The 26266-nt window shown below is 38.9% G+C and overlaps 2 protein-coding genes and 1 long non-coding RNA gene across 8 annotated transcripts in view; 2 read left to right on the forward strand and 1 right to left on the reverse strand.

The window, feature by feature from the left end:
- rasgef1ba (RasGEF domain family, member 1Ba) overlaps positions 1-5711 on the forward strand; it is a 131047-nt gene extending 125336 nt beyond the window's left edge. For both annotated transcript variants that reach the window (XM_074639452.1, XM_074639453.1), the window contains 4 exons: positions 522-617; positions 1183-1306; positions 2801-2873; positions 4155-5711. In XM_074639452.1, the coding sequence (XP_074495553.1) occupies positions 522-617; positions 1183-1306; positions 2801-2873; positions 4155-4179 (318 nt within the window). In that variant the 3' untranslated portion in view covers positions 4180-5711. The remainder of the gene's footprint in view (positions 1-521; positions 618-1182; positions 1307-2800; positions 2874-4154) is intronic.
- LOC141769926 (uncharacterized) lies at positions 2423-25425 on the reverse strand. 3 transcript variants are annotated; one of them, XR_012594356.1, is made up of 4 exons: positions 25143-25425; positions 5794-5872; positions 2948-3060; positions 2423-2833 (listed from the first exon to the last, which is right to left on the reverse strand). It is a non-coding gene; the product is annotated as an uncharacterized LOC141769926 (long non-coding RNA). The 3 variants fall into 3 exon arrangements; XR_012594354.1 differs by lacking the exons at positions 5794-5872; positions 25143-25425 and having other exon boundaries at positions 2948-3548; XR_012594355.1 differs by lacking the exons at positions 5794-5872; positions 25143-25425 and having other exon boundaries at positions 2942-3548.
- Positions 16868-26266, forward strand: part of prkg2 (protein kinase cGMP-dependent 2) — a 40806-nt gene continuing 31407 nt past the window's right edge. The window contains exons 1-2 of one of the 3 annotated variants that reach the window (XM_074639451.1): positions 16868-17789; positions 25037-25203. In XM_074639451.1, coding sequence (XP_074495552.1) covers positions 17278-17789; positions 25037-25203 — 679 coding nt within the window. In that variant the 5' untranslated portion in view covers positions 16868-17277. The remainder of the gene's footprint in view (positions 17790-25036; positions 25204-26266) is intronic. The other 2 variants (XM_074639449.1, XM_074639450.1) reach the window with 2 other exon arrangements.

Consider the following 26266-nt stretch of genomic DNA (forward strand, 5'->3'; position numbering starts at 1 on the left):
GGTCTTGACTACAACATTGGCGCCAGAGAAAAAGGGAAAATCCCAGCAGCGTTAAATGAACTGTTATTTGAATGGAGTCTGGTGCTTCTTCCCCACTTTGCTCTCCATCAGCGTCTGTGTTTGCACACAGACACGCAGTGACCTGAATCATCGCGTGAGGGTGGCGATGAATTATTTAAGGAACTTTAAAGGGGAATTCTTTTTCTCTGGAAAACGTCCTCTCTACTCTCGTCTCACGGTGTCCTGGGTATTTGTTTTAGGTTGTTAAAGGTCGTATTTGTGCACGCTGCTACAGGCCTGTAAGACTGGGAAGCTAGTGGGTTTATAACTAGAACAGAAGTGAGTCTGTTTATTCCCTGGAAATGATACTGAACATTATAAGAGATCCTCTTTGTCTATTGTAATCCTCTTTTCCTTTGAATCGATGTTTATAGAGATCACACACCTGTGAATCGGGTGGAAATCCCCCTCGCGTCTTCTCAGTGATATTAAATTCCCTTTCTCTTTCTGTTGTCTTGCAGATCGTCATCCCTTTCTTCAGCCTACTCATAAAAGACCTCTACTTCCTCAACGAGGGATGTGCCAACCGGCTCCAGAGCGGACACATCAACTTCGAGGTAAACTTGAATTTTTAAATTCCCCAGAGGGAGTTTCCTCGCAGACAGATTCCCTCCACAGTTGTGAGAAAACGTCACTATTTACTACACATGGAGACGGATTTGGTGCTGTTTATCTCCACTTCCTTAAAGTATGTTAGAAAATGAAGAAGTGAGACCTGAGTGTGTAAAATTCAGCTGTGTTTCCATGAAACAAACACAGTGTGACCAAAGACTCAGGAGTATTTCCACCGGACTTCGGTCACAGCTACTCTGAATCAGGCACTATTTATAAGGACTCATTCTATCCTGGGAAACGGCTGATTCCTGTTTCTGTCCCTCCCTGTTGGGACTTTTATACAGTACATTTGAACACATTTACACTTCAGGACAGCTGAATATAACCCCAAGACGTTAGGTCACTGGGCAGCTTCAGTGAAGCCCTACAAGGCTTCATACCAGAGCCAAAGAAAGACGTAATAGTCAAGTCAACTATGCATATACTGTGTGTGTATCGTAGAGCCATAAACATGTTGATTTCCTTCTGAATATTAACCTGAAGTGTCTGTTTTTGGTTTTATTTCAGAAATTCTGGGAACTCGCCAAACAAGTGAGCGAGTTCATGGCGTGGAAGAAGTTGGAGTGTCCGTTTGAGAAGGACCGCAAGATCCTGCAGTACCTGCTGACCGCTCCAGTATTCACCGAAGATGGTACGTTCATCAATTTATTAATTATCTAATTAATTATGTAGTAAAAGATGGTCAGATTGATACCATGCTATTGTCTCTATGCCTGTCAACAATATACAGACCATAGAAATAGAATAGTAGCGGGCTAACTTCAGTATAAACTAAACTGACTTACGAGTAGTGGAGTAGTAACGTTAGGAAGCATAGAGAGCCAAAGGAAATGAGTAAAAGTTAACAACTTAATGCTTCATCCACACACTCTTAATAATGCCAATTAGCCTAGCTTAAAAGTAAAGTTACACGCTTATTAACATAGTAATATTTTCATATCCGTAACTACTCAACTACTATTATTATGGTTAACATGCCAAGATTTCTGGTCACTTGGATATCTAAAATATAATTTTATTTTATCAACCCACATCAGGCATCACTTGTAGGAACCTTTTATTTACAATGAAAGCAACACAGAACAAAATAAATAATGTTACTTTACATCCTGCAGAAATAGCTGCTTACTGTCAGTAAGAGAAGAGTATATGTGTGGATTGAAACAGTGTTTTAGATAAAAAATAACAGCAGAAAATACTTTATGAACACAAATATAGTCGACCACTTTTCCTACTAAACTTCAAACCCTCGCACTCGCCGTTATCACCGGCTCCGGCTCTTATCGCCGTCTTATCAGAGAGAGACGGGGAGGTCTGTAAAATCCTCCCGACACTGAAGTGCACCAAGCAATCAGCTGTGAGCTCTACTCTACTACACCCGACACCACCCATGGGTGACAGTGTTGGGTGACAGTGAACATCCTCCTGTCAACCACTTTGTGTTTCTAAACAGAGACTCGGAGAGAAAGTGATGACTTTGAATGAGTGTTTATTGACGTTGTTACTGTTGCTTCCTGGAGTTCAGCTGATTCACATAATCTAAGGAAGCTTCAGGGACACTAAAAACTGTTTTTAGGCTCTTAATGACGTTAGAATCTACTGGAACTACTTCCTTTTTTTGTTCCTGTCATGGTTTTGCTGGTTTGATTTGCTCAGTGAATAATTTTCTACCTGTCAATACAGAAAGCACCGGTGATGAGATTGTCTGTTAAAGTGAAAACGAAAAAAAAAAGTGTGATAGTAAAAGACGGATTTTACAGTTTTATTGCAACTTTAAGAGAACAAAAAAATACACTTTACAGGAGCTAAGACAGTGAAAGTCAGTTACATCATGTAAATATTACTAACATATAGCTAACACTTTATAATAACCACCATTTATAAATAGTAAATTAAACTTAGTTAATAGTTATTTTACTGTTAAACAATGACATGATAATTAATTATGTTTACTAATTATTAGTAATGCTATCATTTTTTTATTTTTTTTTATTGTTATACAGTAATAGAAAGTGAAGCGATAAATGTGAAGAAAATGTAAAGTAGATCGCAGAGTCCTGAATATTAAGACTTCAAAGAGTCCTTTTAGAAAAGCTAATGATGTTTTTTGATTTTCTCGTTGCAGCGTTGTATCTGGCGTCGTACGAGAGCGAAGGTCCTGAGAACAACATGGAGAAGGACAGATGGAAGTCTCTGAGGTGTGTATGAACCCCAACCCTCCCCCTCGTCTCCCTCCTCACACGCACACACACACACACACACACACCCTCACCCTCGGGGCTCTGGAGTCTTTCAATCACGGCTGTCACCCCACATCCCCTCCTTCCTCTCCGCTGACCAGGCAGACCCAGAGGGATGTAGGTCACTCTGATGCTGACCTGCACGCTATTCAATAAATGCATTAAACACACAAAAAGGTGCTCATCATTCTTCTTTGTCACATCATCGCCTGCATAGACACACGCAAAAGACATCAGTCATTTTCACACAATTACATCCTACGTACACACACACACACACACACAGCGTACCCTCTTATCACACAGCACGCTGGATGTTATATGAGAAGATGGATGAGAGAAAATAGTCTTTGTTCCGTCGTCTCTAACTGGTTGAAGAAAACCCCAGAGAGCTGACAGAGGGACATTTCCTCCTGCTTCAGCATCACATGCTGAACTTTAATTGACACAAACTGCGTCTGGGACGTTTAGTTTTTGCCGCAGTGACAAAACGGGTCGTCTAGCAATCATGCGATCTGTCGGGTGCATCACTTCCACTAAACGTTTTAGTTTTTTAACTCAATGAAATAAAAGTGTGATCTATTTTTTTAAAGCTGTGCAAACAGCACGTATGTGAAGAGTTGTGTTGTTAGAGTCAATGACTTTAATGTTACAAAGAAGGAAAAAATAATCCAAAATACATGAGACAGGCGTGTATGCCAAAAGCAGACCCCACACACCCAACCACCCACATGTGGACGTATGAATCAGGGCTGCTGGCAGAGGTCAGAGGTGACAGCAGGGTTTGGAGCCAGAGGCCTGTGAGTGTTGGGTTAAGCCCAGCCAGGGTGAATCCACTCTGCTGTGTGTGTGGTCACGTTTCCTGATCGCCTGCCAACCCTGCGTCCCCCTGAGCTTTGCCTCCGCTGCGACACGATCTGTCACTTTATTCTAGTCGAGCTGCGTCAGCAGAACGTGTCGCCCGGATCAGAGAGGCTCTGTTCAACACAGACCGTCTCTCTACTCACTAATCACCCCTCAACATCCACTACAGACAAACTGTTGCTGCGAGATTCTGATCTTTAAAATCACAGTTTAGAACTGTAAAAACATCTGAAACTCGCTGTCACAGGAGAGAAAATAATGAAAAGCTGGAGTTGCGTCTCTTCGCTTCTATACTCTTTGAATGCGCGGTCTAATTCTGTTTAGCATCACAAGATGAGCCTGAGACTAACAGGTGTTTCTTTCTTATCTCCACAGATCCACTCTGCTAAGCAGGGTCTAAACTCAAGAAACCAGAAAGAAGACAAACACCTGACAAGCGAGCCGCGCCCCGTCGACGCCGCCGTTGTCTAAACGAAGTATCCCCGTGTTGGAAGGGGAAACGACAATCTCTACTTTGGCTGGCGAGGATCTTTAATGTTCCCCGCCAGCTTCAGGTTTCTATTAAGCTCTGCTTGTCCTCACCCTCGCGCCTCTTTGTGCTGTATATTTCAGGACAGCTCCTCTCTTTGTATGACTTTATAGTCTTTTTTAAAAAAAAGAAACGCTACAAACCTTCACAGTAAAAGCCAACGGGGTCGCCAAGGTTTCTCGTCTGAAGCTTTTCCCCCCGATAAACCTTCTGTGAGCGTAAACGTTGAGTCGTTGGGGTTGTTTGTCCCCCACCCCTCCCCGCTAGTTTTCAACACGTTTTTTTCAAATGACGCTACAAAGTTAGCCGCTGGTTGGCTAACGCAACAGAAACGCTACTCGCGCTGGTTCCACAAGCCAGCGATCCTTTATACGGAGAACTCAGAAGTTGCCTGCAACACTGTTGTTTATCATTAAGCTAGCCATTATTTGTAGTTTTGTTTCCTTCCTTTTGTACGATACCTCTCTCACTTCATGTTTTGTTAATTGTGATGTGTAAGAAAAAGAAAATGCACTGGCTGCATTTTAAAGTTTTTTTTTGTTTGTTGTATAAAGTTTTGTGATTTTCTAAAACAAGAAGCAACACATCCTTATTGTTTGAAACACTCATGGCTTCAGTATGCTTCGAATGAATGAAGGCGTCAGTAATTAGGGTTTAAGACACTGTTGGATGCTCTGACAAGCTCTTCATTTGAGGCCCACTGAGGCCTTTAGCAGTGAGCTTAACTGGAAGGTGTGATGATAGCAGCGTGTTTCCTGCTGTTCCTGATAATCAGTGTTAAAATAGCCCCACTGCTGCTGAGAAGATAAGCCGGGGCTGGATGCTACCATTCATACTTTCCCCTTTTGTTCCTGCTCTAAATGTAGAAAATTAGTGTGCTTGTGCTGCCCCCTGTTGGTTCAGACAGAAAAGTGAATGTGTGAATAATGTGAACTGAGGATTTCTGTTTAAACATGCTAAATAATACCCTTTTTTATTTTTCATATCATTAAAAACTAGATTCCTCCATATTTGTTTTATTTATAAATCTATTTGTGTAGTCCCATTACGTCCTCATGCCAGCTATTATTTTATTGTTATTTAATTTTGTACTAGGTACATGCTCAAGTAGTCCTCGGATTTTGGCTTAACTGTTCTTTTTATAGACAAGTTTGTTTGAGACACTTATTTTTCAAGGTACTAGCTCAGAGTATGATGTTAAACGACGGATGTCTGCTTTGCCTTGACCGCTCCTCCCTCAACGCAGAGTGCTGTTGTGGTTTATTGTGTACATACTGTGTTTGTTTTTTTTTCCTCCCTGTGTTCATTAATTTGTATTTGGACTGTTGAAATGGAATAGAGGAACCGTTTATAAATGAACTAGTAGTGAAAAGAGAAAGTTAATAAAAGGATGTTTAAAAGTATCAAGTGGACTGTGAGTTTGTTAAATGTTTTTGGGCATGGAAGTTTATATATAACAAGTGTGTAACAAAAAAAATCACTTACCAGCTCGTTGAAGCTTTCTGTCTGTCCACCTCTCAGACTTCTTCAAGCAGTAGAACTGGCTCAGGTGTCATCATTTAATCTAAGAGAAGAAATTAAGGATAAATGTTGTTCATATATCATGTAGTCTATAATTTAAACTATAACTTTTTTTAGTGACATTTTTATGATAACTTTTTTTGGCATACGATACTATGACAATAGTCTGACGCTTTTCATGGCATGTTACGACATGCTATACTGCAACTATTTCATGACTTTTTTTGACATACTATGAATTTTTTTTTTTTCTTACATACTTTTTTTTTAAATAGTATACTATGCCTTTTTTTTGACATACTGAATTCTGACTTTTGTACCACTTTTTTTACATACTATACTATAACGTTTTTTCATGAAATCTTTCGACAGACTATACTATGACTTTTCATTACATTTTTCGACATGTTATACTATGACTTTTTTCATGAAATCTTTCGACATACTATACTATGAACTCTTCATAAAAATTTTTCGACATGCTATACTAGGACTTTTTTCATGAAATTTCTCGACATACAATACTATGAATTTTTTTCATTAAATTATTTGACATGCTTTACTATGATTTTTTTTCATTAACTTTTCCGACAAACTATACTATGACTTCTTTCATGAAATTTTTCGTCATACAATACTATGAGCTCTTTTCATAATTTTTTTTCGACATGCTATACTATGAATTTATTTTCATTAATTTTTTCGACATACAATACTATGACTTTTTTTCATGAAATTTTTCGACATAATATAGTATGACTTTTTTTTCGACATACTATACTATGATTTTTTTCATGACATTTTTCGACATACTGTGACTTTTTTTCGTGAAATTTTTCGACATACAATACTATGAATTTTTTTCATAAAATTTTCTCGACATGCTATACTATGACTTTTCATTAAATTTTTCGACATGTTATACTATGATTTTTTTCATGATATTTTTCGACATACTAAACCATGACTTTTTCGTAAAATTTTTCGACGTTATACTATGACTTTTTTCATGAAATTTTTTGTCATACAATACCATGATTTTTTTTCATAAAATTTTCATAACATACTTTACTATGACTTTTTTCATTAAATTATTTGACATGTTTTACTATGACTTTTTTTCATTAACTTTTCCGACAAACTATACTATGACTTTTTTTCATCACATTTTTCGACATGCTATACCATGATTTTTTTTCATACAATTTTCATTACATACTTTACTATGACTTTTTTCATTAAATTATTTGACATGTTATACTATGACTTTTTTTCATTACATTTTTTGTCGTACAATACTATGAACTCTTTTCATAAATTTTTTTCAACATGCTATATGATTTTTTTTATGAAATCTTTCGACATGTGACATATGACTTTTTTTCATGAAATTTTGTGACATGCTATACCATGATTTTTTTCCATAAAATTTTCGTAACATACTTTACTATGACTTTTTTCATTAAATTATTTGACATGCTTTACTATGATTTTTTTTCATTAACTTTTCCGACAAACTATACTACGACTTCCTTCATGAAATTTTTCGTCATACAATACTATGAGCTCTTTTCATAATTTTTTTTCGACATGCTATACTATGAATTTATTTTCATTAATTTTTTCGACATACAATACTATGACTTTTTTTCATGAAATTTTTCGACATAATATAGTATGACTTTTTTTTCGACATACTATACTATGATTTTTTTCATGACATTTTTCGACATACTGTGACTTTTTTTCGTGAAATTTTTCGACATACAATACTATGAATTTTTTTCATAAAATTTTCTCGACATGCTATACTATGACTTTTCATTACATTTTTCGACATGTTATACTATGATTTTTTTCATGATATTTTTCGACATACTAAACCATGACTTTTTCGTAAAATTTTTCGACGTTATACTATGACTTTTTTCATGAAATTTTTTGTCATACAATACCATGATTTTTTTTCATAAAATTTTCATAACATACTTTACTATGACTTTTTTCATTAAATTATTTGACATGTTTTACTATGACTTTTTTTCATTAACTTTTCCGACAAACTATACTATGACTTTTTTTCATCACATTTTTCGACATGTATACCATGATTTTTTTTCATACAATTTTCATTACATACTTTACTATGACTTTTTTCATTAAATTATTTGACATGTTATACTATGACTTTTTTTCATTACATTTTTTGTCGTACAATACTATGAACTCTTTTCATAAATTTTTTTCAACATGCTATATTATGATTTTTTTTATGAAATCTTTCGACATGTGACATATGACTTTTTTTCATGAAATTTTGTGACATGCTATACCATGATTTTTTTCCATAAAATTTTCGTAACATACTTTACTATGACTTTTTTCATTAAATTATTTGACATGCTTTACTATGATTTTTTTTCATTAACTTTTCCGACAAACTATACTACGACTTCTTTCATGAAATTTTTCGTCATACAATACTATGAACTCTTTTCATAATTTTTTTTCGACATAATATAGTGACTTTTTTCATGAAATTTTTCGACATAATATAGTATGACTTTTTTTTCAACATGTTAAATAACTTGTACAGTTACACTCCAACATTTGCTTTCAAGACGCACACATTTGCTACAATTTTTTTCATGACATTTTTCGACATACTATGAATTTTTTCATAAAGTTTTTTCGACATGCTATACTATGACTTGTTTTTCATGAAATATTTCGACATGCTATGCTATGACTTTTTCTCATGAAATTTTTCGACATGCTATGAAATTTTTTCATGACATTTTCTGACATACTATGACTTTTTTCGCCATACTATGACTTTTTTTCCCACTGTTTTCGACATGCTATAATATTACTTTTTTTAACACACATGAAAAAAGTCATAGCATAGTATGTCAAAAAATTTCAGGAAAAACGTCACTGTATAGTATGTCAAATCCTCATACTATAATATGTTGAAAAACGTCGTAAAGTCATTGTGTAGTATGTCTAAATTTGTTATGAAATAAGTCATAGTATACTATGTCAAAAAATTCATGAAAAAAGCTATCGTATGTCAAAAAAGTGATAAAAAAGTTATAGTATAGTATGTTGAAAAAAGTCATAGTATGTCGAAAAAGTGATAAAAGTCATAGTATATGATGAAAAAAGTGGTAAATCATAGTATAGTATATTGAAAAGTCATAAAAAAGTCACAGTACAGCATGTCGAAAAAAAGTGACAAAAGTCATAGTAAAGTATGTCAATAAATGTCATCGTATAGTAGGTCATTTTTTTCAGAAAAAGTCACAGTATAGTAAAATGTAAACATCAAAAAGCTGATGTATAGTATGTCCTTAAAAAGTCATAGTACAGTACGTCAAAAACATTTAATAAAAAAAAAAGTCATGTCATGAAATTTTTCGACACACTATACTATGACTTTTTACAACGTAATATACTATGAATTTTTAATGAAAATTTACCTTATACCATAGTATGATCATTAATTTTTTCATGATGTACTAAAGCCTAATATGATGACTTTTTCATAGTAAATTAATTTAGTAATTTAGAAGCTTTGATTGTTGCCTGTTCTGAGACGATGATTTGATGCATATTTTTTGTTTTTAATGAACATAAATGATAAAAACAATGCTATTACCATTAATGTGTTTTTAGATCCACCATTATCTGCAAGTACCAAGCAGCATGCTGCTATTGATTTAAAAATGTAAAATCCCTACAAACTCACAAGGTACACAAGTTGTGTCCCCCTGTTACAGAGAAAGAAATCTACTGGGAAGCAATAAAAACAGGCACTTACAATTTCTCTTAAAATCCTTTACAGAACTTTCTTGAAGACATATGTGGAGGAACAACATTATAAAATGTTGTGTAAGACAAAACAAAAACTTGACGATCAATATTTGATGAAGTCAGTGAGGAGAGACTGAAGTAATGTGATCATGTTTTCTGCTGATGTTGGAGCTGAAGCTTTCTGAACAGAAGCAGGAAATAAAAATGGATATTTGGCTCCACCAAGTGACCAAATCAAGTTAATGCAACCGACATCCAGTTGTGCTGAATTACACTTCCAGCACTCACAACAATACACAAAGATTTGAGGTTATAATGAAGTGACATTAATAGCTACTCAATGGCATTCAACATTAATATTGCCCTTAATTTGACATCTATCATGTTTAAGATGCATCACATTACATGATATTCAAGGGCATCCAGAACTGATTATCCTATAATGTGGCATTCAAATATCTGCATAGTAACTTACAATACTCCAAAAAACAACAACATATGATACTTGAACACATCTTCCAGTATATATTCATTACTGGAAATCAATTAGCAACACAAAACAATGACAGATATTGTCCAGAAACCCTCACAGGTACTGCATTTAGCATAAAAATATATGCTCAAATCATAACATGTCAAACTGCAGCCCAACAGGCAACAACAGCTGTCAGTGTGTCAGTGTGCTGACTTGACTATGACTTTCCCCAAACTGCATGTGATTATCATAAAGTGGGCATGTCTGTAAAGGGGAGACTCGTGGGTACCCATAGAACCCATTTACATTCACATATCTGGAGGTCAGAGGTCAAGGGACCCCTTTGAAAATGGCCATGACAGTTTTTCCTCGCCAAAATTTAGCGTAAATTTGGAGCGTTATTTAACCTCCTTCCATTAACTCTCAAATTAAACTCTGGCATTCAATTTACTTATATATAGTATATACTGTATATATATACTATTAAGATAACACACTGATATCTATAGAGAGACATAGAGAGATAGAGATATAGAGAGATAGAAAGATTGATTTTATTGATTCCAGAAGGGTTAGGGTGATAAAAACATGCATCACTCACACAAACAACACGAGGTAAGTACAAAAAAAACACTGTATTTACAAATCTCTATATAAATACCAACTACGACTACTTTAAACTAGATAAAAGAAATAAAAAATACAGTAAATAGAATTAAAGATATATCTCTGCTGTGCAAATTGAAAGTAGAATATGCGTTGTGCACAGAAGATAAGTCTCCTCTAAAGAGACCAATACTGGACACTAAATATACCACATGCAGTACTTTAATATGGGATCTAAAGCACTGCAAGTCACACTAAATGAGAGGGTCCCAATCAAAGACCGTTATATCGGTTGACCTGGTCATAACCCACACACATGATAATTGAAGATATTGATTTGTTTCAGGGGGTGAGAAGCCAGAATATGAACCACAGTATTGAACTACAACCTTTAAATGATGCATTTCAAATATGAAAACTGTAGCTACAACACATAACTGTAGGTCATCCTGTGACAAATGGAGGTCAAACTGTTGAGCAACAGACTGCACTGTGAACAATTTCATGTATTTCCATAAACCTGTTCTTCTCATCAAAATCTCACCATAAATCAAGACTGATTTGGTGTCTATCTAATGCCGTCTTGTGACTAAACTACCCATATACTGTCGGCCAACCAGCACCGTGAGAGCGTAAACAACAAGAGGAAACACATGTAAACAAGAGGAGAGCATGCAAACTACAAACACAAAGCCAGCTGCCTGGCGGCTTTAAACCCAGACTTTGGCCAAAACAGTCAATTCATCCAATATGAACATGTGCTTTGCTTTGTCAGAGTGCCCTTGAGCAAGTTAGCGCAGCCCCTTCTCAGCCACTGGGAGAGCCAGCCTTTAGTGTGAACATTCAGAATATGTCCTCAGATCATCTGCCAGCCTCTCAGATGCTCTCAGGTTCAGTTTGAGAGTCAGTGACCTGGATTATTACTTTGTTGTGCTCAGAGTGCTGCAGATGAATCAACTTTGGCCACCTGCCATTATTGTTCTGTGGCTGTCAATAAAAGCTGCTGCAGGCCAGGCTGCTCAGACAAACGCACTGGGAAAACCAATTAATCATTTCTGGATGTGAAAGACTGCAGCTTTGGGTCTAGACTTTAGCCTGTCCCAAAAAATTAAATGCATAATATGAAAACATGGAGCCAAAGAGAGGGAATTGATCAGACTACAAGACAGATTACTCTCTTATACCATCTCTCTCTTTCCAGCTGCTCTAATGCAGCGATTCTTAAACTTTTTGGGGCGAGGGACCTCTTACAGTTATCCAAGGACCCGTCATAATCGTAACGCTGAGTAAGCATAATGCTTAATACCATTTGTGCTCTTAGATGCCATTGGAACTTTTAGTAGTCAAACTTTTCAACTGAAATACTTCAGACCGGTTTCATGGTGACAAACAGAAACACATTTTGAATTAATACCACTTTGTTTTGGGCTGATATTGCAGGTACTTTGTAGTCAGATGTCACTTTAGCTTGGCTGGCTTCACGGCTTTGCACCTGAAGATACATGACGCATTTTGGTCTCCCGTCGTTGTTCTCAATAAACTCAATATAACTGTTGTCATACATTCTCAATTTAGTTAGTTTGGGCTGAGCATCACTTGTCAATGTGGACTGACTCAATATTTCCCCATGCTCGCCAGCTAGCCAGCTGTGTCAGAGCTTCTACTGGCCCAAAGCTAACACGGTGGGAGTAATGTGCAAAATATGCTTGTCTACAAATGGTGCACTTTAATGAGCACAATTCAATAATTTAAAATAAATGATTTCACAGACCTTCCTGACAGAGTGACAGAGTGTTTTACAGCAGCAGCAGGCAGCTGATTTGAGTAAACACTCTGATAAACCCACTGTATGCTACCTGCTCAGCACCAAACAGCAGACTGACAAAGCTGGAGACTAGCTGGTGAAGAAAGTGGAACAGCCAAGAGACTGAGAGCAGATCAAACTCCCAAAAGGAGAGTTACTATTGGACTTCGGTGACCAGAAACACAACTCCAAATAAATCATAAAACGTTGCTCTGTATCTGCTAAATTTAACATATTCAGCTGAATAAATGATATGTCAGATGTTTTAATCTGGCTCCACTGCTACCAAGAGGCCAAAAAAGTAAAAGTATAGAGGAGTCATTAAGTTAATGAACTGACTCCGTAATGTCTGTCACACAGCAACATCTAACCAAAGATTAATAGATAACATTAGCCACCATAAACTACTAGTAATACAAGAGCAAGTAAAGCTTTTATCTGTTTACTTACGTTTCTATTTAGATGCTTCTGTTGACAAACTAATAGCAGTCCAGTCGCCAGGAAAATCATGGATTACTAATAGCTATGAATCCTGCCTCCAGCTTTTTATGTAGGCTGCTCCCTCTGCCTGTCTGCAGTTAAATCTAAGATTGATAAATGTAGTCTTTTGTGAATTCACATCATTGCTGCATACGTTTGGTGCTCTTTCTTCTGACTTATTGTAATGGATATGACATGTATGTTCAATCATCTGTTTTTGGTGTTTTGTCTTGCTTCACAAAAAGAAATAAAGTACATTTTTTACTTTATTTCTATGCAGCTCTTGGGTTGTTTTAAGGCGGCTTTTAGTGCCTGTTTATGATGAAATATTTTACATGGTTGTAAGCCTGCTTCCTATTCATGATTTTTATTTCTGTTTAATGCTGATTTTGTGGCGTATTATTGTGTTACCCGTCTTATGCTGTTTATCTGTAACTCATTGTTATTATTGCTCTCAACATGGTGACAGCCAGTAGGCGGCTCGCAGCTAATGTTGCTAACAGCGCTAACAATGAAAACTCTGCTGACAGAGATAACAATGTTTACCTGAGGGGGTGACCGGAGGAAGGGTGCTACGCTTCCACAATGGCACCGTCAGTTGGGATGGCGTTATCATCTGTAACCGCTGTGCAGAGCAGAGCAGAGCGGCGGCCTTGAGCCAGCCAGTGGAGCAGCCGGCTATATCAACAAAGCACAAAGAAACTCTGATTACAACACACACAGAGGGAGAGCGACTTCATTCTCTGCTCAGGTAGACATTACTAGGCTATTCACTAACACGCAGGGCAAAATCACAGGGCTCAACCTCTCATACATCCATGGTCTGTGGTCTATTGGACATCCATTTTTGAGGTCCCTTACATGAAAAGGTTTAATAAATAAATATATAAGTAAGTAAATAGTTAGAATACAAAGCATATTTATAACATTTTTATTGCCCAACACCGGCCATTTCGGTAGAGATTTCACGTGCCTAGTCTACATACAGTAGAGCACAGAGGCCGTTTCCATGCTGACAAGCACCCGTGTCTGCCTGTTTATTCACCTGGGGGGCGCGGTGACCCCGCGGATCCCAGCTGGACATCAGATGAGTAGGTGGTCCTTAATGTGGCCAGGACTCATTCACGTAAACCCTGCGGTCATGTGACCCAGACCACCTCTGAATGTGGTCTGGAAGATCCGATCTCAATGTGTCTCGAGTGCGTTCACACCTGTACTTAGAGCTGTCCACTTCTGATCGGATCACTGAGGACGCATGTTAATACCAGGTTTCTATAGCCATATACCATAGAATAGACTTTTGTACGGCACTTTGTAGGCAGACATTTTACCTTTTTCTGCTGATGTTGTAATGGAATAAACAATTGACTTTCACTTCTTAGTAATATACGCTCTTTGTTACTGCTTTGGATATGGCAGGCCTATAGTGCACCTTTAAATAAAGGTTAATTAAAAAAAAAAAAAAAAAAAGCAAAGTGATGTTTATTTTCAACTGATTATCAAAATGTTAAAAAACACTTATTTAGTCTTATTATTACAACTTATGTAAAGCTTTAGAGTTGAAGTCACCTTAACAGCCTACATAAATACACAATAATAAATAAATAAAAGGATGTTTGTGTTGCTGGTACCTGACAATAACAGGCTTCCGGTTGCCGCGCACACGAGAACGCGCACAGCCAGAGGAGGAGAGAGAGCGCGCATCAGAGAGGAGAGAGAGATAGAGGATAGAGGGAGGAGGAGAGGATGCGAGCAGTGTGTCAGTAGATGGACTGTCTCTCTACGGATGCTCGGATGAGCGGATACATCATCACTTCTATTAAACCGTCTTCTAGGCTCGTTTAAAGGCTGAAAACTAGAAAATCAGGTGAGTAGAGAGATTAACTCTGAACTAAACACAGACTCAGTCATCACTCATCTCATCTCAGGAGGAGAAGCATGACGAGGCATTGGAAGTTGCAGGTGCATGATGCTCTTATAAACTTAACAGAATTTGTTTTTAATTACCTGCAAGCAGAAATAGATGGGGATTATTTTTTATTACAGGAAACGCCTGGACATATTGCATGTTCCAGTCAAAGAGTTGAAGCTTTAAACAAAAAGAAAATAATAAAAATAAGGTGAATTTCAGTGGTCATTTTTCTAAATAAGTTTATAAATGATGTCATAATAGTGTTTGAGAGCAGTGTGATCTGACATCCACTCACTGTGTCAGAGCAGGAATGTAATGAATGAAGTCTACTGTGTGAGTCAGTGGGCGACAACAAAAACAGGATTGTTCTCTGACATTTAGATACACTCTTTACTATGTGGACAGAAACATGCTTTAAAAGATCACTTTAATTATTTTCTTATTTAGATTTTTTATTTTTTTTCCCTGAAGAGCATCTCCCTCTCTGCTGCTGGTGTTCTGAGCAGATATAGGGAGTGACTGTTGATGTAATGTAATACTTCCTGCCTCCTGAATAATAAATGGAGAGGACACACTCATTGACCATTATATACTGATTTGCTCTTTCTCCGGTTTTCTCTCCTCACAGCGTCAGCTCTTTTGTTTGAAACCTCACTCCCTGCTTCCTGAAAACAGACCTGTTCCTGCTAAAAGTAACCGTACTGTTGATGAATCATTTCAGCTAATACTGACTTTAAAGCAGCAGTAGGTAGAAATGGAACAAATATGATTTTAAAAAAAAGTTATTTTATAAAAAATCATGTGCCTCTGTGTTCTCCAGTGTCTACAAGATTTCACAGACTGGAGATAAACAACCAATCAGAGCCGAGCTGGAGCCTTGCCGTCTCTGAGCAGCTGTCAATCACTGGCAAACTCCGATCAAACGGTCAAACTAGGCAGCGTTGATCAAATATGAATCAATATTCTGTTACTGTAATGACCATTTCTCTCCTCAAATGTTTTCAGAAACATCTTGTAGTGTACGCTTTAGCTGTAAAATGAGAGTTTGTGACCTGGCAGCCATGTTGAGATCAGTTGAGGAAATACCAAGCACCGCCGACCAGCCGGAGCAAACTTTATCATTTCACAGCTAAACATTATGGCTGGGAAAACAAATAGATTGACATTTTTTAATGCCAGATTCGATATATTTGCTTCATTTGAGTCTATGTGGAGGTAGAAGAAAGTTACCGCTTTTGTTGTTGTAGTCTGAGTATCGTGACGTCATATCTGTTCCGTATCCGTCAACCAAAACAAACCGCAGCGAGCTGAAACAGTAGAAAACAAGAAAACGGCGTGGTAGACAATATACATCCAGTAAAGTATGGAAACACTTTGGGTTTCACACATTTCAGGAAAAGCAGAGCTAGACATCACGGCTAAAGCTGAATGCTAACTCTGTCATGGAGCGGAAACGTTATCATATTTGCGGTAATGTTGCGGTCGAGCCGGCCGTCGCTCTCGTCTCCGTGGTCAAATGGGCCGATGCTACAACTGTAGAGCACCCATATACTGACATTTATGTTAAATACATTCAAACGGCCTTGATGGAGCTGATCATGGATGTATAAAGAGAACGGAGCTGACGGGAGAGCTAGAGACAGACTTGGAGAAGTTAGAGGAAGTAGACACGTGTGACTACGTCTGGTTTTCAAAATAAGGTGTTAACAAAGGGAACTGTATATACAAAATACATATATGGAAATAAGATTGGTGGATTATATTCACCAGAAGTCTAAAACATTACATGTCCCTTATAAATTAAAAAGAAAATATCACTAATATGTGAGGGAAATGTCTTTATTTTTTTATTTTTGGGTTAAATTCAACAAATAATGCCTGACAATGCCTGATATATTTGACTTCAGGACATCTCTGACTACATACATGCTGAAAATCAAACATTTTTACTGGATTAATTTAGATATTTTCTAAAGTAAAATTCCCTAGAAGTGTATGATTCATCTTTTTCCCATGGTCTAGTGTTAAAAAAGTTAACAAAAATTGCAATAAATCGCAATACTTTAAAATCGCATTACATATCGAATCGCCACCCAAGTATCGTGGAGATAGGTGTATCGTCCCACCCCACTTAACCGTGCACTACAAGATGTTTCTGAAAACATTTGAGGAGAGAAATAGGCATTACAGTAACAGAATATTGATTCATATTTGATCAGCGCTGCCTAGTTTGACCGTTTGATCGGAGTTGGCGAGTGATTGACAGCTGCCTCTGTTGAATGAACAGCTAACAGGAAAGCTCTCTCTCTGGTCTGGAAGGTTTAAATCTCTTTTTTTGTCTCCTCAGGTGACAAGATGGGGAACGGTTCGATGAAGTCAAAGCGTTACAAACACACCGACGGCTCCGGCGGTGCCTCCAACTGCCGAGGCCACAAAGATCAGGGGTTCAAGAACTCGCCCCTGGACTCCCTGAGGGCCCGAGTGGATGAGCTGGAGCGAGAGGGCAAGAGGAGGGACGAGGAGCTTTGTGCCAAAGAGCAGCAGATCAAAGGTCTCCAGGAGCAGCTGGCCAAACAGACGCGAGCTCTGGCCGAGCTGAGCGAGGAGCTGCAGAGCAAGTGCGTCCAGCTCAACAAGCTGCAGGACGTGATGAAGAGCCAGAGCGGGCCGTCGGTGTCGTCGAGGACTCCTTCCATCAAAGTCAGCAGCAGGAACAGCCCCAACCTCAGTGTTCGCATCAAGGAGAGCCTCAACAGAAGGAAAGGGGCCAAATCCGGGGTGTCGGCCGAGCCCACGTCCAGGACCTACGACTCCAGCGGCCTGCCCAAGTTCTCCTTCGAGAAGGCGCGGATATCCAAGGATGCAAGGTGAGATGTTCAGGAAACACAAAAGAGGAGGAGGAGGAAAATGAGGCCAGACAGACGGCAGTTTTAAAAGGTTCATGACACCCTCAGGCTCCGTCCATCTCAGCCTGGTGGAGGAGTGTTAAAAATGGAAGCAGCAGCAGTGGGTGGTAGACGGAAGGTGGGAACGAAGAAAAGATGAGTGCGATGACGTGGAAGAGTGTTCAGTCCAAGGTTTTTCAGCCCAATGACTTTAAGCAACAGCTAATGAAGAAATATAGATAAACATTATTTGAATCCACTTTATGTCCAGGAAGAATCTTCATGAGGTTTCCATTTAGGCATAAATCAACATTTCTTTCCAATAAAACTGTGATTATCCCTGTACCAGCAGGTATAAACGGGCATATATCAGCATCTCTTTCCGATAAAACAGCAGCTCCAGCCGTCTCCTTTCTCCCAGCTGTTATTTCATTGATTCATACCAACCTTCTGTATTACAGTATTACATGTCCCATCCCGACAGGAAGTATATAAAATTAAGAAAGTAAGTTGATCTCAAAAAGCTGCCTCAGGGGGACGGTGAGGCTTCGAGCCTCAAAAGAGGACATTAAGGACGAGTTAGACAGACAAACTAGAATTACAGCCTCGCGGTTGTATGCCTCCGCCAACCGCTTACATCCATGTCTGTCCAAAATGTCATCACTTTTTATTCATTTTATCCGGTTAAGGCTGGCCCACACTAAAAGATTTTTCAAATATTAACAGATGTTGAAAATGTGAGAGAGCCCAACACGTGATGTTGATCCTATAGTGTGTGGAGAGCAACGATTTGGCCAAAACAGCACACACCACACACTAACAGATTCATTCATGAACAAAAAAAACGGAAATCTCGTGTGATCAAACGTGACTTTAGTGTAAACTAACATGGCGGACGACGGGAGAAAGAATTAGCGATGTTAGTTTTTGCACTACTTTGTACTAAAAATTCATGATGGATGGATGAAGTCATGGAGACACGTTAATAAAACACTTGTGTTGTTGCCACAAATCAACAAGTTGGTCCTCAGTTTCTGAGCTCCATCTTACTACTACTTCTTCAGTCAGCTTGGTTCTCTATTGGCTATCATTCTTTTCCACGGCTGTCCTCGGGGTTCCCCACACACAACAGGATATCCCATCAAAAATATTGAACATGTTAAATATTTATGATTTGAAATTGCATCCAGGATGGACTTCCGAGCCAATCGGGGGATGTAAAAAACACTCTGAACAGACCTCAAACCACAGGAATATCTGGAGAGATGATCTTTAGAACCATCAGAAAATCAGGGCTTTGCCGACGATCGTTAGGAGAGAGGGAATCGTGCCCAAAATCGGCTCGATTCTTGTGTAGTGTGTACCCAGCATTAGACATTATATTGTCACAATTCGCATATAACTTCTTGACTTATGGCCAAAAACACATTTTGTGAGTTCACAGTAACTTTTGACCACCAAAATCTAATCAGTTCATCCTTAAGTACAACATTTGGAGAAGTTCTCTCCAGGCGTTCCCGAGATATCATGAGAATGGGACGGACGTGAGGTCACAGTGACTTTGACCTTTGACCACAAAAATCCAATCAGTTCATCCTTGAGTCCAAGTGGATGTTTGTACCAAATTTGAAGAAATTCACTCCAGATGTTCCTGAGATATCACGTTTACGAGAAACATACGGACAACCCGAAAAAACATAATGCCTCCAGCCACAGCTGTCACCAAAACAGAGGTATAAAAATGCTCAATAATGGCAACAAGTAGTTACTGAAAAAGCAAAATATTTGAAACCACTCAAACAGGATTGTTTACTGATCTTCTGCCTGTAATCCTGCTGAACTACGTTGGATGCTCAGACCTTCAACAGAGGACTTTGTGGTCCTAACGTTCTCTAAAAACAGTCAAAACTAAAGATCTGGGATCACACCAGCCGCAACACCAAGTGGTAGTTCTTACTACAGTAGTTGTCTCCATGATGACACTCCCACAGACGAACAAGGTGAAAACAATATTGTATATTTTATGTATTTTATAAAAGAAAGATGACTGTAAAGTTTAGTACATCTATTATGCAGGGTGATTTATAAGTTACATGACTAATAGACGTATATACAAAGAAATCAGCAGACATCATTCTGATGAAGGTAAGATAGCTGGAAACATGTGGGGAGTAAATCCTGGTGTGTTGGAGAAGAGTTGAGTGATGTTGAGTTGTATTGAAACTTGCAAAGTTAGAGACTCCTCTATAAAAACTGACAAATCCAGTAAATTGGACAGGAGGCTGCACGGAGATGCTCTGCACTTGAAACCTCTCTCCTATCTGTCTACTTCTTGGCTCAGCAGTTGCCAGGCAACCAGCGGTGATTCCAGGTTCATGTTTTACCGGTCGCAGCCAAAAAATTAATCCGACACATAACACACCGTAAAACGGTGAAATGCTATTTTTACACTTTAGTTTTTGTACGGATGAAAACAAACGAGATATGACATGTTAGAGGTGCTGGGAGGTGGATTTTGTTACCTTTGGAGAGAGCCATGCTAAGTGTTTCCCCCCGTTTCCAGTCTTTATGCTAAGCTAAGCTAACAGTCAGCTTCGTTCCATTTCTCTCTGTTCAACTCAGTAAGACACAGGAGTCCTTCTAGAAAGTGTTCGGAAACACATTGTAACAAAATAACCAGGGGTGTGACGAGTCATTCAGCTCACGATACACGATATTGAGTTCACGATCTCAATACGATATTATAACAATAATTTTAACAAACCTTGAATGATGAAAATATATGACTGAAAAAATAGCCTTTTATTCAAAAGACACAAAATGCAAAACAATGCTGTTGTTCGTCCTATAAATCTATTTTTTTTTATGGCATCAGTCCTTCCTCCTGTCCTCCATCAGTCAGTATCAGTCCTTCCTCCTGTCCTCTGTCCTCCATCAGTCAGTATCAGTCCTTCCTCCTGTCCTCTGTCCTCCATCAGTCAGTATCAGTCCTTCCTCCTGTCCTCTGTCATCCATCAGTCAGTATCAGTCCTTCCTCCTGTCCTCCATCAGTCAGTATCAGTCCTTCCTCCTGTCCTCTGTCCTCCATCAGTCAGTATCAGTCCTTCCTCCTGTCCTCTGTCCTCCATCAGTCAGTATCAGTCCTTCCTCCTGTCCTCCATCAGTCAGTATCAGTCCTTCCTCCTGTCCTCTGTCCTCCATCAGTCAGTATCAGTCCTTCCTCCTGTCATCCATCAGTCAGTATCAGTCCTTCCTCCTGTCCTCCATCAGTCAGAATCAGTCCTTCCTCCTGTCCTCTATCAGTCAGTATCAGTCCTTCCTCCTGTCCTCTGTCCTCCATCAGTCAGTATCAGTCCTTCCTCCTGTCATCCATCAGTCAGTATCAGTCCTTCCTCCTGTCCTCCATCAGTCAGAATCAGTCCTTCCTCCTGTCCTCTATCAGTCAGTATCAGTCCTTCCTCCTGTCCTTTGTCCTCCATCAGTCAGTATCAGTCCTTCCTCCTGTCATCTGCTGATGTCACTCACTGCTGCAGGTAACGTTAGGACTGGTAGGGCTGGTGGGTGGAGGGGCTTTGTCTCAACCAGCTGATCAGTTTACCAGTCAGATTCTTGTGTAGCCGAGGGTTTCGTTGCTCCTTTATACTTTATGAAGACACATTCACTGAAACACGGCTGACTAGAGGAACTAAAGTCATTCACAACTCAACTAAATAACTTAAACGTGTTTACAGTTAGCTGTTAGCCGTCGAGCTAACGCGTTCTGCTCGTGTAAACATAGCGGCGGAGGATGGGAGGATGAGAGGATGAGAGGATGAGAGACAGCGGACTTGCAAAGTTTTATTGCACTTACTAACAGCAACGAGCGTAGCGTCAACCCGTCTCCTCCACCGCTCAGCTGTTCACTGGCTGCGCTGTGTGTGTGTGTGTGGGCCTATGAAAGGAGTATGGGTCACGGGCGGACATGGCTCTGGGGGTATAACACATGTGCAGTGAACTGAAGCTGCAGCCGTGCGTTGCGATTGGTTCAATTTCGGCGAGGGCAGACCAGATTTTACTGCACACGTGTTGTACCCCGAAGATATGACGCGTACTCAGCCTCCGTCCAGAGGCCTTGAACAGCAGCAGGAAGAGGCTGCAGCTTTAGCTCTGAAGCTTGTATGTACGTAGTACCTATTATGCCCCGATATCGTGATTCAGTTTTTCGTCTCGACGATGCATATCGTCACGTTTTTACGATATTTCGTCACACCCCTAAAAATAACCTAAGCAGTGTAGGCCTACTACAGTAAACATCTGGATCAACTATGTTGTTGTGTTGCCTAAACTTCCTCTGAATATAAAAAAATATAAATCTTAATTTTTGTCTTAAAACCATCGGGGTGGTCCAAATCTGAATTTGGCCTAGGGCCTGTTTTTGACAAGTCAAGTTTATTCATGTATACAGCACAAAATCACACATTTGTCTCAGAGGGCTTTACAGCCTGTACAACACCCTCTATTTATTTTACATTCGCAACCTGGCAACCAGCCTAAATATAGAAAAGTTGTGTCCACACAGATTAAGGTCAACTCAGATTCAGCGGTCACTGAAAAGGTTTAGAAATCTTGAACAAAATCTCCTTATTGGATCAGAAATAACCAATAAACATCTGTGATGAATCCAGGACGACAAACACAACATCACCATTTACCTTCAACACTCCAGTCAACACATGCTGCTCACGTCTCCTCTTCTGCTCTCTGCTCTGATTGGGCTTTCAGCAGCTTTTATTCTTTAACAGCTTAAATAAGTGTCCGACACAACAAAGCGCTGAGATTATTTGTCATTTGAACACAACCTTTGTTTTGGCTGACAACACTCAGAGAGATCCATTAGAGTCAAATCTAACTGCAGGATGTTTAATACATGACCGCTTGTCACTTCAAATACACACAACGAGCTCAGAGAGGCAAGAAACAACACAAAGAGGTTATTTAAATGAGAGCAGGAACTCTTTTCCAACATGAAAGTCAAATGTTCTTCATATTGTTCAACATGAATCCAGCGCTCTGCAGAGCCTCCCCTCTCTCGACCTGATCCTCATGTTTAAAGCATGTGTCGCTAACAAGCCCAGCATGTCTTATATAACCAAGACTAATGTAAATGAGGCAGTCTGGTACCCTCATGCACGCTGGCCCTTTGAAACAGAAACCTCATCTTTCTGTGAATGACAATGTAACACGCTGCAGACTCCGCACGGCTAGGTGGGAGGAGAGGATGTGGGTTGAAAAACACAGGACTGGATGTCATCTGTTCTGGCTTTATGAAGCCCAAAAGTGATAATTTATTACACACGATAAGGTGGATAAACAGACCACCCACCTCCTACACCGCTCACCTGTCGGAGCAGCGACCGGGTCTCATGATCTATAGTTTCGGCTCTTAACCTTTCTTCGGTTTACAACTCCCCAAAGGAAGTGATGTCTTCTTCCCGCGGCCTCTCGCCGCAGCTGTTAAAATGCACAACGGTGAACTTTGACAGCTCACGATGATTTTATGTTTTCGCTGTTTTACTTGATTCATTGTTGGGAAGGAGAGCCCAGAGGCTGCAAATAGTCATCTTTTCACAAGAGACAAAATATTTATCATGCAGGCTAAAAACGTGGTGAGTAATGTGGATGTGGGCGTCCTGGTGGCTCAGTGGGCTCGGGAACGCACCGCAGAGCTGCAGGCAGCGGTGGTAGAAGAGCTTAAGAGAAACAAGTAGCGCTGCAACTAATGATTAGTTTTATTGTCGATTGTTCTTGATTAATCCATTAGCCAACAAGCCCAAGATGACGTCCTCAAGTGTTTTGTTTTGTCCACAACTGAAAGATATTCAGTTTACGGTCATAGAGGAGGGAAGAAACCAGAAAATATTCACATTTAAGAAGCTGCAATCAGAGAATTTAGACTTTTTTTTTCTTAAAAAATTACTCAAACCGATTATCAAAATAGTTAATTTAATAGTTGACAACTAATTGATTAAAGTATCAAAACTACCGTGGAAACCTACTCCATTACTAGTTAATGTCCTGCTTTTAAAGTTTATCCCCATAAACAAGTACTGCAAGTAAAACATATTCAGGTATCAAAAGTACCAAGTTAAGGTATTCATAGAACTCATAGAAGGACACAAAGGATAGAAGGAAGGGGGGAAAAAGGGAAATTAGGAAGGAAAGAGGGCATGAAGGTAAAAAAGAAGGAAAGAATAGAAGAGGGAAGAAGGAAGCAAAGTGGTAACAAATAAAGGAAGAATCAAAAGGAAGTAAAGGAAGGAAGAAAGACAAAGAAAAAACAAAAAGAAAGGACAGAATGAAAGCAGGAAAGACAAAAAACAAGAAAAAAAGAAAGAAAGTGAAGGAGGGCTGCAGTATTTTCATTATCGATTAATCTGTTGATTATTTCTTTGATTAATCATTTGGTCTAAAATATCAGAAAAAAGTGAAACATGTCCATGACAGATTTATAAAGTACAGGCTAATGTATCTGAATTGCTTGTTGTTGTTGTTGTTGTTGTTGTTGTCGACCAGCGATACAAAACAAACATTTTCAATAGCCTAGTATCATGAGAGGAAACAGACAAATACTCACAAGTAGAAGAATGGAAACAGGTTCTGTTGACTCAAAATAGAAAGACAGAAAGACATAAAAAGAAAGACAAAGAAATACAAAAATAAAGACAGATAGAAAGACATAGACAGACATCAATATGTACTTTCTTTCATACTGTATACAAAATCTGAATCTGCAACAGGTCACTACATGTGTAGTTAAATGTAGTTGAGTAAAAAGAAAAGTACCTCTAAACTGCTCTTACACTGCTGTACATACAGTACTTGATTGAATGTACTGACTGTAATTACCTCCACCTCAGTCTGCACTGTACTGAGCTTTAAACTACTGTCTCTCCTCACTGACTAAAACCTGCTAAAGTCACAAAAACAAACCTAAAGACATGACAAACAACATGGCACCCTGTTCATTTAGTTTGTCATGTCTTTTAGCATGTTTTTGTCAGTGAGGAGAGACAGAAATAAAGATCGTTTGGCAGTTTAAAGCTCAGTAAAACAAAACAAACCTAAAGACATGTGACAAAAAAATGGCACCCTGTTCATTATATTCATACAGCAGTTAACACCTCTGGCAGAAAGTCCTCTTATTGTCACAGCAGAGGTCACATGTATTTCTCCCTCTTCCTCTGTGACAGTGTGAAGAAGCTGCTGACGGACTCCCTGAACAAGAACCAGTACCTGAAGCGTCTGGAGCTGCAGCAGATCAAAGACATGGTGGAGTGCATGTACGAGCGCACCTACCAGCAGGGAGAGTACGTCATCAAGCAGGGCGAGCCTGGCAACCATCTGTTTGTCCTGGCAGGTACGTCCACTCCTCTTCCTTCATCTTCATCTTCCTTATGCTCTGGAAATTAACTTCTTCCTGTCTCACACTTCTGTGGCTGACACACCTCCAATTACAGACATCACATGACACACAACAGCCAATGAGAAGCAGTAGTAGCAGCATGTGACATGTTCAATGAGGAAGTCAGCAGCTACCTCAGCAGGTGGTTTCACTGATGAGCTCTTCCTCTACTGTCTGGGTGGAGTCTTCTGATCTAAAGGGACAAAACAAGACATCATGTAGAAGTTTTTACAGTTTTACAGTCACTAAACCTTTAACTTCACACAGTTCTCTTTACTTTTCACACCACAATCACAAAGAAATCCAGGTTTGCAAACACATTTAACACAAGTGCAGACAGATTTCCCCGGAGAGCCTCCTCTAAGTATTCTCAATCCTGTTTCCAAAGAAGAGAAATGTGTTTCTGTGGTTTTGGCTCATGCACTGTGTGAAAACATGCACAGATATAAACCTTTTGACTCCATAATAAAACAGTATATGAGGTAAAGAGAGACAACGTGTTGCTTACCTGGTGTTTAGTAAAAGCAGGAGAAGAAGCTGAGATGTAGGTGGGTGCAAGTGGGAAGTGAAAAATCTGTGGATGGATAAGTCATAGGCCCAATCCCAGGCTGCTGTCGAAAAGTCCTTTCTGCTTAGGAAGGTTCCTAATAGCGTGAAATGACCCGGACCTCAGTAGCAGCCGTGATAAGAGCTGTTTGAATCCTCTAAATGCTGAGGAAAGGAGCTTCAATGCTTCCTTTATTATCTCCTTTAGCATAGGATACACTGGACCATCTTTTAGCTTGTGACGCAACATTCGGCCGTTCATCATAACAAACGATATGCTTCTTTTGCATATTATTTTCATACAGTCATATACTAATTGGGAAACATGTTTAATATGATTGGACAGTGATAATCATTTTGTTTCACTTTATTTTTAATTAATTCTTTATTTCGAACATGTAACAAATACCTCAGTAAAAAATAAAACAAGAATAACAAATAAAATGAACGGTAAACAATCAATTAGCAAATA

Source organism: Sebastes fasciatus, chromosome 6 (genome assembly GCF_043250625.1).
Source record: "Sebastes fasciatus isolate fSebFas1 chromosome 6, fSebFas1.pri, whole genome shotgun sequence".
In the NCBI taxonomy this organism is placed as follows: Eukaryota; Metazoa; Chordata; class Actinopteri; order Perciformes; family Sebastidae; genus Sebastes; species Sebastes fasciatus.